At 53.4% G+C, this 15,064-nt stretch overlaps 1 protein-coding gene across 1 annotated transcript in view; it reads right to left on the reverse strand.

The window, feature by feature from the left end:
* Nucleotides 1-1,341: 1,341 nt before the first annotated feature.
* Nucleotides 1,342-15,064, reverse strand: part of LOC102430691 (cGMP-specific 3',5'-cyclic phosphodiesterase) — a 51,948-nt gene continuing 38,225 nt past the window's right edge. The window contains exons 10-13 of the mRNA XM_006104700.2: nt 14,577-14,636; nt 6,164-6,310; nt 3,590-3,715; nt 1,342-1,458 (exon numbers count right to left, since the gene is read on the reverse strand). Of these exons, the coding sequence (XP_006104762.1) occupies nt 1,360-1,458; nt 3,590-3,715; nt 6,164-6,310; nt 14,577-14,636 (432 nt within the window). The 3' untranslated portion in view covers nt 1,342-1,359. The remainder of the gene's footprint in view (nt 1,459-3,589; nt 3,716-6,163; nt 6,311-14,576; nt 14,637-15,064) is intronic.

Below are 15,064 nucleotides of genomic sequence, written 5' to 3' on the forward strand. Positions count from 1 at the left end.
ATTAGGGTGTAATCTTACCTTCTCTGAACTAGTCTTTAAAGTTTGCTATGAAGCCCTAATTCAACCTGAAACAAAACTCTTGGTAATTATCTCATGAAATAAGATTCTCACATAAATATTTTTCCACTTGAGGCCAGAAATGTTACCAACACAGTACTGGACTTTCATTTTTCTCCCATTTCCCTTAAATAAAACTAGCCCTGCTGGTGTGGCTCAGTAGTTGAGTGTTGACCTATAAACCAGGAGGTCAGGGTTTGATTTCCGGTCAGAACACATGCCCAGGTTGAGGGCTCGATCCCCAGTGTTGGGTGTGCAGGAGGCAGCCAATCCATGATTCTCTCTCATCATTGATGTTTCTATCTCTCTCTCCCTCTCCCTTCCTCTTTGAAATCAATAAAAATATCCTATATAATAAAACCCTAATATGCAAATCGACTGAACGGAGGAACGACTGGTTGCTATGACATGCACTAACCACCAGAGAGCAGACGCTCAATGCAAGAGCTGCTGCCCCAACCCAGGCTAACTGGGGGTAGCTCCTGCGTTGAGCGTCCGCCCCTGGAGAGGGAGGTGACTAGTGGCGACGATTGGGGGGAGGGGCTGGCCAGCGGGTTGCACCAGGCTACCAGTCAATGCGTGTGCCAGCGGGGGCCCCCCTATCGCCCCGCCCACTGGTCACTCCACATATGGCCCTGATCACCGGTCAGGCATAGGAACCCTACCCTATATATTGGGAACAGTCTCCTAGATTTAAAAATGAAAACCTGGCAAGGCTACTCTAACACTGAAAAAAACAGGCTGATGCAGCGATGACATGCCTGGACTCTGGCTTGTACATTTTGTGGTCAGCCCTGATTCTGACACTTATAACTGGGTGACAAAGCCAATTACTTAACTTCTCTCTGTTTCAGTTTTTCCACCCATAAGATGGGGAAGATGGTACTACTGCCTCAGAAGGATCATGTTCTGTACTACTTTTTATAATCAGGGCAAAAAAATGCAGCTGCCCAGACAACAGCAAGATTCACCTGTATGAAAAGTATGGTAACTGGTGCATGCAGCATCCCAGATTGCGAGAGGGATGTCTGACTGCCGGTTTAGGCCCAATATCCCCCGAGGGGTCCCAGATTATAAGAGGATGCAGGCCGGGCTGAGGGACCCCCCTTTTCCTCCCCCCACCCCGTGCATAAATTTCATACACGAGGCCTCTAGTATTTAAATAAAACCAGAGTATGTTATGGGACCTTAACCAGTTGATCTTTTGGACCTTGACCAATGCAATTCTGCCGTGGGTTTTGCTTTAATAAGGACAACCTCACAGTTGAAAAGGATCGGCTGCTGTCTGGCAGGGTGACCACCTCACCGCTGAATGTAGGAGTTGTTCACGCCTCGGTGGTCCAGGTCGTGGCTCAGGGCGGCGACCAGCAGGGCCAGCACCTCCAGGTCCGACAGCTTGCTCTACACGGCGGGCGTGGGGAGGAGAGAGAGAAGGACCTGTAAGGGTGCTAGGCCATCTCTGTGAATCTCAGAACTTCACATAGGCCTGCTTCAAGGTAGCAGCAGGCCCGCTCCACAGGGGAAGAGCTGCACCTTGCCCTCAGAGCGGGGCTATCGCCAATGTCACTGACCCTAGGAGAGGGCGGAAATGCCTCACCAACCACCTGTCCCCCACAGTCAATGCCACTCCTTCCTAATGGTCTACATATGCATGTGGGATAAGCACATGAACTTTGAATCGCTGGCTTCTCTTAACCTTTAACTCCTACAGATTCCATGGCTTCCATGCTCTGCCCTCAGGGGCTGTGCCTAAAGGCACCAGACAATGAGTATATTTGGCAAAAGAATACACAAAAGGGGATTAAGGATGAAAAGTTGGCTTTAAAAAGTTACATAATAGCCTGGCTGGTGTGACTCAGCGGTTGAGCATCGACCCATGAACCATGATTCGGGGGTTGATTCCTGGTGCAGGGCACATGCCCAGGTTGAGGGCTTGATCCGTTAGGAGGCATTCAGGAGGCAGCTCATCAATGATTCTCTGTCATCACTGATGTTTGTCCCTCTCCCTCTCCTTTCCTCTCTCTGGAATCAATAAAAAATATATATATATTTTGAAAAAAGTTACATGATGTATTGCAAAGTGAATCCAGATTATTTTTGAGTGGCTGCCATTTGTATTCTCTGTACTACTGTTCTTCTTCATAAGAAAACACAAGCTGAAATTCCTATTGGCTCTATTCTGCCGGAATTCTCAGCACTCGAAGTGGCATATTCACAGCACACACATCAGCATTTTGTTTTTCTTTGCCAGAGCCCGGATAGCATTGGGTGGTTTAACCCTCCTGACGTTCCCAGTTCCTCCTAAACAGGAGTGGAGCCTGCTTCCCCTGGGCGTTGCCCCTGCGGGAGAGCGGGACTCTGGAAGGAGGCTCCCAGACAAGCCCTGCCCTTGGTTCTGTGTTCAAATGCGCCCCCTATGGGAGCCAAGAAGAACAGCAGTCCTAGAATTCAATAACAAAGCGTGGAAGCTCCTGGCCGGCATAGGGCCGGCCTTCACACCAAAGGGTTTTGGGTTCGATTCGTGGTCAAGGGCACCTACCTGGGTTATAGGTTCAATCCCTGGCCCCGGTCTGGATGAGTGCAGGAGGCAACCTATCAATGTGTCTGTTTCTCTCTCTCTCTTCCCCTCCCTTCCACTCTCTCTAAAAATCAAAACGTTGCCCTAACTGGTTTGGCTCAGTGGATAGAGCGTCGGCCTGCAGACTGAAAGGTCCCAGGTTCGATTCCAATCAAGGGCATGTACCTTGGTTGCGGGCAAATCCCCAGTTGGGGGTGTGCAGAGGGCAGCTGATCGATGTTTCTCTCTCATCGATGTTTCTAACTCTCTATCCCTCTCCCTTCCTCTCTGTAAAAAAATCAATAAAATATTTTTAAAAAATAAAAATCAAAAAAATCAAAATCAAAACGTCCTTTGGTGAGGATTACCAACAACAACAAAAGACACTCACAGGAAAGCATGGGAGCTCTGGACTGAAGAGCTCTGTGATGGGGCCTGGACTCACTCACCTAGAATAACGAGTCGGTGCCCGCTGATGGTGGAATCTAAGGACAGAGCTAAGCATAAAAAGGCCTGGCAAGGACCTAGGTGCTGGAACGTGGTCTGCGTTGATGTCCTGTGAACAGGGTGTGGTCCACGCACTGGTAAGGTTAATGGGGTGAAGAGAACCCACGACAGGGCCGTGGGCACATCTAGGGAGCCACGCTCAGGACCTGCGTGGTGTGGAGCAGACGGATGCTGCTGTAGTTTCCCTCTGAAGGACATACTGACCTTCCCAAGGGCCATTTGACTTTAGCGTAAAGCTACTTAAAGGTTATGCTAACATGCCGTATACATTCCATAGGAGAGGACGTTATCAACCACGTACTTTGCCACACTAGACTTCTTTCCTTAAAATACAATTTATTTTGTAACTGGCAACAGGCAGTACCCTCAATCACCACTAACGCAGATTTTAAAAAAGTACTTGAAAGCATGTGCTGTAAATTTTACCACGAATGTCTTAAACAAACAGCTCCATAGTAGAATTTGTACCTGGATCTTGCCTGCCTTCAGGGCGGCGAACATGCACTGCGCCGTGTTGAAGGCGTGTCTCCAGTTGTGGTAGGCCACGTTCTTCCGGTAATTCTTCTTCACACTCAGGATCCACCGGCAGAGGACCTGCGGGCGGAAAGCAGACATGTCACAGCGACTGCGGAAGTTGGTCACATGCTCACTGCGACCCGGGCGATGTGCACAGCACACCCAATCCCCGGTTCCAGGGATTGGGGGGGGGGGGGCTAGGATGTAATCACTTAACAGATCAGGACACTGACACACACATGTGGCTCCATGTGACCAGGTCATGTGGCTCCTAAGGAAGGGGCCAGAGTTCATACCTGAGCATCCGACGGCAGAGCCCACCCTGCTAACCAACCCACTAAAGTAGTGCAAAATGCAAGGCAACTGTATGGGAGGCCTGGGGGCCTGGAGGGTACCGACTAGCTTTGTGAAAGACACCAGGTCCACGAGTCACCAATTAGGAGAGTCCCGCACATGTGAGTTCCCGGTCGGACAGCCACGCAAGCAGCCACTGTCGAGTCTTCCCCAGGCACCTGCCGTCTGCTGTGATGGCTTCAGTGTGAGGCTTGGGCTGATGGGACAGGGAGGGGGCACATGTCCCGCTCCAGCGCCTGTCCCGATGCGTCCTGAGCTCTTTGTCCCTTTTGCACCAGCTTGGGCATTCAGACAGAGGCACTGCGTGGTTACCGAGAAGCAATTAAAAAAATAACATATGCCGAGGTCCATATGAAAAAAAGCATTTTAAAGATGGAGCGAAAAAAGGAGAGACGGCTGAGCAACACGTCACAGCTGGGTTCCACTCAGCTTCTCAGTGGTGTGTATGCAAGGATCCCCCGGGCTCAGGTCCCCCGCGGGGACGGTGACTGCGTCAGCATCCAGTCGCCGCTGTTCACTCCTGAGTGGTTCCCTGTGCTCTTGGGAGCCTGGACAAGGAACAAAGATGCATGTCTCTCCCCGCACACATGGCTGGAGGCGCTTCTGCCACAGAGCACTGCCTGAGAAGAGGAGGTTTCCAGAAAGAATGCTGCAGATGCAGGTCCAAACCACAGTTTTCTCATCGGTGGAACCACTGGGAGAGGGTGGGTGGAGGGTCTGTGGTTACTTGCCCGCCCTGTTCTCCGCAGGCCCCAGGGAACCAAGTGCCCCTCCCCTCCCTCCCAGGCACCGCACGTGGCAGAGGATCGGGTGTTAACCGGCACCTCCGACAGAGTGGCCAGGAGGTGGCAGCTTCGTCCTGTTGGGAGGCTATGTAACAGCTATGAGCTTCCAAGCTCTACAGGGAGGGGTTATGGCAATTGCTGGGATTGACCGCAGAAGCCGGGAAAATGCAGAAACCCAGCCAATAGTCGTTTGATGTGAGGGTGACAGCAGCTTCGGGGACACTGAGGGGAGAACGAGGTTGAGCCCCCGTAACGCGGTGAGGGACGTGTGTCCCGCCCTCCCCTGCATCAGCCGGGTGTCCGTCCGGGGTGAGGCGTCTGAGCGAGGACCCCATGTGGACCGGGCCCCAGCCCAGTGCCAGGCACACTGTCCCGGTATCAACCGCATTTCCTGATTAACCGTCGGCTGAACAGCGAGGCCTCAGAGGTCCTTACGTTCCCGGGGAGGAGACCTGTGCAAGGTCAGCAGACATCCGACCGAGCAGAGAAAATGCCTTGAAGGCAAATGACTGGACTTAGTTCTCTGAGGTCTTCTCCCTCCTCCCTCCTGTGTGTCGCTGATGCTCCTTCTCCAGGGACGGTGGGGAGGGACACGTGCAGTCCTGCTGTTTCCCAGGAGGCGAACGATGTCAACGCGGTAAAATCCTGTGTTCATCTTCTCCCCAGACGGTGGCCCGGGGGTGCCCAGAGCTGGCCTGTCATTGGCCCTGTACCCCCTTTTCCCCAGGAGCCCTCTCAGTCCTGACCCTTCCCTGAGAGGTTGTGACCTATGCCATCTGACATGTCACCCCCCCTTCAAACTCCTGGTGACACCACTGTTTTCTGGACAAAATCCTGATTCCTCTGAGCAGCGTACAGGGGTCTATACGATGGGCTTCCTCCTTCCCCTCCTGTGCTTGCCTGCAGCCTCACCCCTGCACAGCGCTTTCCACAGCCCCCCACCTCCTGCCCACCCGCCTCTGCACATCCTCTCCCAGGGTGGGAAACCCCCCAGTTGACAGCGGGGGCTGGATACCTGGTGGGAACCCCATAAATGCCTTCACGGTGGCTGGTCGTTTCCTTTAAAATTCTCTGATAGGCATTAGTGACAGATCAGTCGCTGAAACTTAAAATCTGCATTTCACACCAGCATCCAAAGCCAATTCTCTCTTCCATACATGCATACACACGTGTTCACACACACTAACCCACACACATGCACACGGGCTCACACACACGCACATACACATATGCGCCCCCACCTCATGCTTCATTTGGAAGTTCTGCACCAGGTTGAGGTCAGTGAACATCTGGATGGTGCACACGCATGCACACATACACACATGCTCATACACGTACACACATGCACATGCTTGCACACACACACACACACACACGTGTGCCTCACCTCATGCTTCATCTGGAAGTTCTGCACCAGGTTGAGGTCGGTGAACATCCGGATGGTGCACAGCGCAGTTTCCAGGTCCGACAGCTCGAAGTCGCTGAAGCCGAAGTCGGTGATCCGCAGGGTCTGGGCAGAGGGCACCACGGCCGCCTGGGGGAGGGGACACGAGTGAAGCCCGGCTCACAGTCGTCGGCTTCACGGCGGGGAACAGTGCGCCTGCTTCCCCTTGGGAATGGGACACATGGGAGACCCTCATCTAGGAGGCAGGCGGAGGCAGCGAGGCTGCTGCCCGGAGGTTGAGCCCAGAACAGGACGCAGGCCTCCGGAGGTGCCCTGTAAGCTGCCTGGCCTGTGCCATTGACAACTCTAGTGGCTGTCCTGGGCCATGCCAGGGCCGTGGGCGAGGATTGAGGGGCAGCAGCAGTGATGATGCTCTGAGCGCTTCACGTTTCATTCCCAGACACCCTCCCTCAGGTGCAGACACTGAAGCCCAGACACCCTCCCTCAGGTGCAGACACTAAAGCCCAGACTAGGTTAGCCTCCCCCCCCTGGAGCCGAGCAGGCGCCCCAATGCCCAGCCCTGGGTGTGCTCGGGAGACAGGCGCCCGGCTCAGGTCTAGGCCGGCCTGAGAAGCCGGTTTTGGTCCCTGGGGGACCTGCGCTCTGACTGCCACCCTTGGTGTTGCTCCGACGCTCATTTCACTGCGCTTCATGCAGCAGCTTCATCCGATGCGCCTGGCTCCTTTCCCTCGATCTCATCCATGTTCCCTTCTACCCCCGCTTCTCTCTCCAGGTGCTGAGCTCCCACCCACAGAAAGGTCAAAGGTCAAATGCCGCAGAGTTGACCCAGCTGGGAATGCCCGTTCCCTCCGCGAAGTTCACGGCCACGTGGTTTCCTGTGTTGCCCGGCCACACGGGGACCTGCGTTTCCACTGTGGCTGCGGCTGTGACTGCTCACCAGGGACGGCTATGGAATGAACGCAAGGAACCCCATTCCCTCACTTGGTCTGAGCCGTCAGCTCCGGTGTAAAGGACCCCAAGCTCAGCGGAGATGCCCTCCAGTGGGTGGGAGACCAGCAGCCCCCACAGCTGCCTGCTGACCTCTCTAGTCTGAGATGGGATGTTAATAAAAATCACCAAACTGGTTATGGTATTTGAATTGGGGGAGATTAAGCAAAAATAAAGGATTTCCGGTTTCTCCTGAGAAAGGCCACACAGAGCTCAACTCCCAGGAAGCAACAGAGGCCAAGGCCTTGGCAGGCAGGCACCTGCAGAGCTGAGCTGCGGGGTCTCCCCTAGATTTCCTGCAGGGCCGGGGCCCAGGATCGGCACTGGCAGGAGTCCCCATGCCCCCCTCTCCGCACCGGCCACCCCTCCCGCACCTTAGCTGATGGGGCTCAGCGTGGAGAGGGCACAGGTAAGCAGGGTCCCCCCCTTAAGGCATTCCCCTGACTTCCCCCAACCCCCGAGGTTCCCTGTGAATAGCTGGATGTCACTACTCCGCTCCACTTCCATCTTTTGTGAAGCAAAGAGGTGACATAATAAAATCCCACGGCCAATCCAGAGCTTTCCCTCCCAGAGAGGGCACCTCGCCTCCTCCCACTCCCCGAGACCTTCACATCGGACTTAAGCTCACCAGACGTGTTTACACTTTATACGCAGGCCACCCGCTCCCCCTGCACGCACACTCTCCCAGCCCAAACTCCACAAGAAAGCACGCAGCTGCTCCGTGAGCCCCGGGCTGGGACCGGCGTGGCTGCACGGGGAGGAGTTGGGTGTTACCTAAAGGCCTTGTGCTTCCAGCAGCCCCTGTCAGTGCAGCTGGGAGTGAGGGGTGGGAACAGCCCCCTTAACTCACAGCTAGAGCAATCCCCGCCCACCCGCCCCCCCCCCCACACACACACTGCACGGCCGGAGGACTGTCCCCCAGGGCATCACTGTTCATGCAGCCGGAAGTGTCTTTCGTTCCTTCCACGAGGACGCTCTAAGGCTACAGGAAAAGAGGCCAACACAGCCGGGCCTCTCCCCACGGACACTCGCTCGGCCTCGCTCTCCCAGAGCCAGCCTCTCCCTGCTGCCCGCCGGGCCAGGGGTCAGCCCACCACGGCCAGCTTCCTGAGCTGACCTCCGGGGACAGGCGGCCACGTCTGTCCAGAGCCGTGTGGTGTGGTGGTCAGTGACGCGGGGGCTCGGGACTCTTGGGATCCAGGACTGACCAGCCATGAGAAAGTCCCTGTCATTTACAGCTCGCGGACCATCCCCAGGGACCCGACTTCCTGTCCGCCCCAACGGGCTTGGAAAGGCGATTTTAACTCCATTTTATGAAACAGAACTCAGCATTTTACCACGAGCAGGGAGGGCGGTGGGTGCCCTTTCAGGGGCAGCTCTCGCTGCGCACACAGTCTGCATCCCCATGTGACCTATAGGGCTGCCTGGTGGTCAGTCTGCCGAGTGAGAGTCCGACTTGGTTTCCTTCAGGGGCTAATGCACCTGACCGCCCTGTGGTGCTGGAGATGGACAGAAAGCGCCCATTTTAGAGGTTCTGTAAAGCACTAGGTGTGACAGATGTGTACACGTCCAATCACCGAATAAGCCAACCCAAACTGGGCCGCTGCCGCCTCCTGCCACCCAGCTGGGCCCGCCCCTCCGCAGGCTTCGACCTCAGACAATCTGCTGAGGTACATCAGTGATCAGTACGAATGTAGTTCCACTCTTATGTTCTGGAAAGCAGCTCACTTTAGTCTGAAGCCGATATAACAAACACATCATTTAAAGCTACACCAGTGGCTCAAACTTGGCCAAGAGTTTAATGTCAGTCGTGTTTTTAAACAACTGCCTTCAGTCGTTCGTGCTCCTGTGCACAGTTAGGAAAACTACCTTCGCGTCAACGGCCATGTTCACGTTGGCATTTGGGAAGCCAGGCGCCTGGAGGTGGCCCAGCTGAGGCCTGTGCCCGCATTGAAGCCCTGAAGCTGCCCGCCTGGCAGCCACCGCATCGCACTTCCCAGGAGGCTGACGGCTCCCCTCCCCACTCAACAGGCACAGGACACATGCTTTTAAAGAAAAAACGTATACGATTCATTTACAAGGCCATTAGCACTTATGAAGTGAGTCTATGCACGAATGAGAGAAGAAGCCACTGTATATTGGCTCCACATGGAGCCCAGCCATGCAGAGAGCAGAGAATGGAGCTCAACAGGGTTCGTGTATTTCCCTCAATAACTACAGCAACAGGCTTTAGGAGGTTCCCTTCCTTCTAACATCATATACGTGGACTCCTGTAAGTCTCAACCAGGCAGAGGCAGAGACTACAAAGGTTGGATCGTGAGTGCACAGTTTTTCAAAACCATATAAAGAAGGCATGAAATAATGGCAAGGACAGGATGAAATATGTATACACTTGTAAGTAAAACTTTAGAGGGAACTTGACTACAACTGGGACGAGGACCCACGGAACTGGGTGACACCTAAGTGCGTAAAAATTTCCAGAACAGAGCTGTGATATTTCGGAGCTAAGGACAGCAGTAGAGCCCTGGTTGGTGTTGCTCAGTGGATAGAGCAAGCCTGTGGACTGAAGGGACCCCGGTTTGTTTCCGGTCAAGGGCACATGCCCGGTTGTAGGCTCGATCCCCAGTGGGAGGTGTGCAGGAGGCAGCCGATCAATGATTCTCTCTCATCATTGTTGTTTCTATCTCTCTCTCTGAAATCAATAAAAATATATATTTTTTAAAAAGAATAGCAGTAGCAATAATCCACTAGCAATATCAAAGCAAAACAGGTAGGATTAGCTTATTGGGTGAAAGAGGAAGAATCAGAATCCGATGTCTTATCCAGGTGAACTGGATGGAGCCGGTCACTCCCTGCACGTCTGTAAAGATGACATCTCGGTGGTCTGAAGGGCCCACACTGTCCCGAGCGCGTCCCTAGCACCGTGTGAGGAAGAGGTATCTTCTCAGTTGCCATGGGTTACAAGAGCTCAGTGACACTGCTCAAATTTTTCCATTAATGAAATGGTTATCGATAGAGATTTGCCCAAAGAGGGAGGGAATGTGATCATCTGACAGGAGGTGCTGGGTCGCACCCTAACACTGACCGAGGCATCAGGGGTGGTGGTCTTCCCCTCACTGCTGTCTCCGGCAGCGATCACATCTCGCACTGTGCCTGAGGGAGGGGTCCCCGCCTGATGGGAGAAGATCCCGCCCGATGGAGAGGATCTCGCCCGATGGAGGGGTCCCCGCCTGGTGGAGGGGTCCCCGCCCAGGGCTGGCTCTGAACGCTGGTCCAACGAGGGAACCTGCCTAAGCAGCCAGCTGCTCCTTCTCTGGCTGTTTTGACACAGAAGACCTTTCACAGCAGCGTCTCGACTTGCTTTTAGAGACATTCCCGAGATGACAGAAGTCACAGCAGGAACCGAATTGGCCCTGGCTCCATGACGAAACCCGGGGCTTGGTTTACACAATGAACTCCAGGACATGCCTGGAAGAGGCAGCCAGCCAGGCTATGGAACATCCAGGTATCTATAATGCAGTGGTTCTCAACCTTGGCTGCACATTAGAATCACCTAAGAATCTTTTTAAAATCCTGATTTCTGGGCCTCATCCTCCAGAAATTCTGTTTCTTTGTTACTAATGTTGTGGCCCCACCCCATAACAAAGAAACAGAATTTCCAGAGGATGAGGCCCAGAAATCAGGATTTTAAAAAGATTCCCAGGGGATTCTAATGTGCAGCCAAGGTTGAGAACCACTGCTATAATGAGTGAACAAAGTGCGTCCCGATAACTGTCTAATAGCCAGACCCAGGCCAACTGGGCTCCTTTCATTTTCATCTCAGTAACTGGTGACCAAAGGCTATTAAAACATCCACAGCAAAATGCTTTGCTTAAGGCTCTACTTGTGCTACACCCAATTCTAAGCCAAGCAATGATTAGATTAACAACAGCAAACTCAATAAACTCAATAATAATAACAATAATAAACCTCAGGGAAAGCAGGGGGAGAAAATAGGATGCTGAATTTCCTACCAACAAAATTATTCTGTATAACTAGTGAGCTTTTCTGGGCACAGGCGTAAATGTTTAGTGCACTATTTCATTCTCTTCAGAACTAATTTTTTAAAATAAAAGTTAAAACATGTGACAGCTTTTCCACGTATTTTAGGTTTAAGTTGGGATAAACAGTCAGACACATGATGAAGCCAGCGATTTTGTCATTTCTGGAGGACGGACACCTGTGTGGCTGGGGCTGTACAGGAATCTTTATGAGGCTGAGAGAAAACCAGAATTGCAATCAGACACTGCATTTCAACCGATTTAAACGAGTCCTTTGACCTCCCAGCTTTGTAAGCCTGAATGTCTGAACGCAGCTGCCAGAAATCTATGTTCTGAATAGAAAACAGATGGTTTTGAACAATACTGCCCTATTCAGTTGCTCTTTTTCTCTTGCTAAAATTATGAACATAATTGAGAAAATAATTTTCAGATTTTTCTGGAAGACTATTGCTATTTTCAAAGTGAAAAGCAAGTTTACTAGCCTGGTGGTTTTTTACCAGGATCTTTGGGAATTGCTCTGTACGCTAGTTTGTATTTATCTATAACAGCGGTTCTCAACCTGTGGGTCACGACCCCTTTGGCGGTCGAACGACCCTTTCACAGGAGTCGCCTAAGACCATCCTGCATATCAGATATTTACATTAGGATTCATAACAGTAGCAACATTACAGTTACGAAGTAGCAACGAAAATAATTTTATGGTTGGGTCACAACATGAGGAACTGTATTTAAAGGGCCAGAAAGTTGAGAACCACTGAAACAACTCAGGGCGGAGTGTAAGCTTGACCTGAGTGACCCCCCAGCGCCCACACTGAAAATGTGCCTCTCCTGTGATCATTTCCAGCCCACAGCAGGCGGTCAGCCCCAAATGCCAGCATTCTGGGAGGTTAGACAAATGGGCCAATTGAGTCTGAGGTGAAGGAGTCTTTAAATCTATAACCCTTTGTCAATATTGGGGGGAAAGCTCATTTCTTCAAATACCATTGAAAGCAAAATAAGTACAGCCGATTCCGAATGAGCTGACCCCAGGGGAACCCAGCCTTTTGGGAAAATTATCCCAAGTCCCTGACGCTCCTTGGCAGATGGCTCAGCTCGCCCCTTGCCCCTCGACGACTTAATTGAGATCCAGCCCTGCCTTCCCCCTGCCTCCCCAGCTCATACTCTCTGCCTGTGGGCAGGGCAGCGAGGGCTCTGGCCTGGACTGCTTGGGCATACACGGGCACATCTCTGCCAACCTGGGCGACCTGTGTAGGACACCCTAAATGCTCAACCTCGAGTTGCCTGAAAAATGCTAATAATAGCGGCATGTGGAATTGTTGTGGATTAAATACACTCAGTTAACACACACGAACTTCACACATGCCACGCCGGTGGTAAGCGCTCCCTAAATGTGGCTTTTGTTCTTACCACCCCTTCCCCTGGCGGGGCAGAGGGGTGGCTCTCTCTAACGCCCAACCCCGCCCAGGCCTGGATGGCGCCCTGTTCAGCACTGTGGGCCTCGCCCACCTCTCCTTCCCTCTTTGTCCAAGAACATGCCGACCTCAAGCTTGGGAGCTATCCCTGCTCAAAAGCCCAAACTGAACAGAACAGAACAGAACCGAACCGAACCATAAAACCTCACCATTCAGCAACACCCTCATCTCGAATCCTCCACCCTCTTTCACACAAAACTTGTCTTTAACAACCGTCTGTATCTGTTTCCTCATCTTGTCCCCTCGCCTGCGCTGTATCCCCCGGCTGCCTCCTTGCAGCTGCTCATCGCGGGCCCCACACCCCTCTGGTCCGCGCAGACCCCCTGGCCCTGCACCTCGGAACCTGCGTGTGCGTTGCCTTCTGCTGCTCCTCCTTTGGCCTCCCTGCTCAGCGGCCACGTTTGTCCGGCCCAGCGCTTTCTCCTCCTGCCCCGTCCATGTGAACCTATGTTCCCGAGGGTCCTGCCCTCGCCTTCCCTCCTGGCCTGCTCTCTTACCGCCCCGCAGGGGGAAACCTGCTCTCCCTCCGCCCCGCACGGGAAACCACGCCATGGACGCTGTGAATCCAGGGCCACCCCCAGACCACCGCCTCCGTGGGAGCCCCAGTCCTCACCCTCCATGTGAGCCCCAGCCCTCACCCTCCAGCTGGTCATTCCTGAATGTCCATATCCATCGGGGGTCCCGCAGCCTCACCGTCCCACGTTCTAAAGCACATCGGCTGGCCCACCTCCTTCCCATCCCCACTTGGTTATTCAGGCGCCATCCTTTTCGTCAGGCTCACCCGCCTTCTCTCTGCCTCACAGGTAGCGCCATGGACTGTGCACGGCCCTGGGGGTGAACTGTGTGTCCTGGCTCCCCTTCCTGTCACAGTGACCCTGACCAGCCACAGAGACCCTGACCAGCCACAGTGACCCTGACCAGCCACGGTGAACCTGACCAGCCACAGTGACCCTGACCAGCCACAGTGACCCTGAGCCAGCCATGGTGGCTCTGACCAGCCACGGTGACCCTGACCAGCCACAGTAACCCTGACCAGCCAAGGCTACCCTGAGCCAGCCAGGAGCCAGCCACGGAGACCCTGACCAGCCACGGCCTCTCTAGGTTCAGCGAGGCCTCCGTGGCACAGCTGTACAGTCACAGGGAAAATGCAGGGACCGCTCAGAGGGCTGGGGTTTGGCAGTTGAGATGCTGATGACCTCAACAGAGAACCTGGGTGACTGGCCACGCCCTTCTCATTCCTTACCTGACCCTCGTCACATCTCACACCGACCGGATCCCTGAGGTCCCAAATTTAAACTCAGGAGGCCAGCATGGCTGCCAAGGTGTAAATGCCTCAGACCTGCATGGACCTCAACCAAGACCATCCCCGTCAGAACCCAGAACGCACGGCATCCCAGCCCCAGCCCAGGCGCTCTCTCCCCGCTCACTGGAGGGAGGCAAGGAGAAGTCAGGCACAGGAGCCCAATTCAAACAGCTCCAGCCATGTGGTCGGAATGCAAATCGCTTGCTCCTCAAGAACACGGGGCAGGGACTCAGTAACAAACCACGACACCTCGTCACCACGACCCCAACCGGACAACCACTTTGCAGTTGCCCGGCCCCTTCTCTCAGGAACTGAAACTGAGTTTAACGTTGGCCTCAGCTAGATGTAAAGATGAGAACAATTATTAGAAAAACCCAGAATCATCGCATGGAGGACAAGGTCCACTGGAGTTACTCTCTTTGCTTTGCATCACCGGTGACTGCAGCCCTGCAGGAAATGGATTGATTGCATATTTGTGAGCGTCCCTCTAACTATCCGCCACATTGGCCTAATGTCTCCCACCGTTACTGGTGGGAGCAGATCCCCTGGGAAAGGCGTGTGTGTGGATGACCGCGCTGTGCCGCCGTCATTACCGCTAAGGCCTGCAGCTCCCGGGTCTCCTCCTCTGCGGCCGAGGCGTGATAGGACAGGACCTGCGGGGAAGCAGGGACAGGTTACACGACGGGGGCAGAGATTTCAGCCTGGGGTCCCGCTAACACCTCCCAGAAAGAGAACTAGACCCCTCAGACTCACAAGCCTTGTTTTGTTTGTTTCCTTCAACAGAGAGAAAAACCCCAGATTTCAATTCAATTGTTCCAGAAAACTAAGTCAGATGCCCCCCCAACCCCCATGTTCAAAGAAAAGGGCTCACTTCAGTTTGACATTGTTGGTATAACAAACACATGATTTACAACCACACTATTGGCTCAAATTTGGCAGACAATTTCTTTTTAATTGTGTGTGTGTGTATGGGTGTGTGTGTGTGTGTGTGTGTGTGTGTGTTTAAAATCCCGACTTTAGTTATTTGTGCTTGTGGGCAGAATTAGGGAAGCAATCTTTGTGAAAACTGACGTTTTAAAGC

The sequence above is a fragment of the Myotis lucifugus genome, unplaced genomic scaffold (assembly GCF_000147115.1).
Source record: "Myotis lucifugus unplaced genomic scaffold, Myoluc2.0 scaffold_592, whole genome shotgun sequence".
NCBI classification, from domain to species: domain Eukaryota; kingdom Metazoa; phylum Chordata; class Mammalia; order Chiroptera; family Vespertilionidae; genus Myotis; species Myotis lucifugus.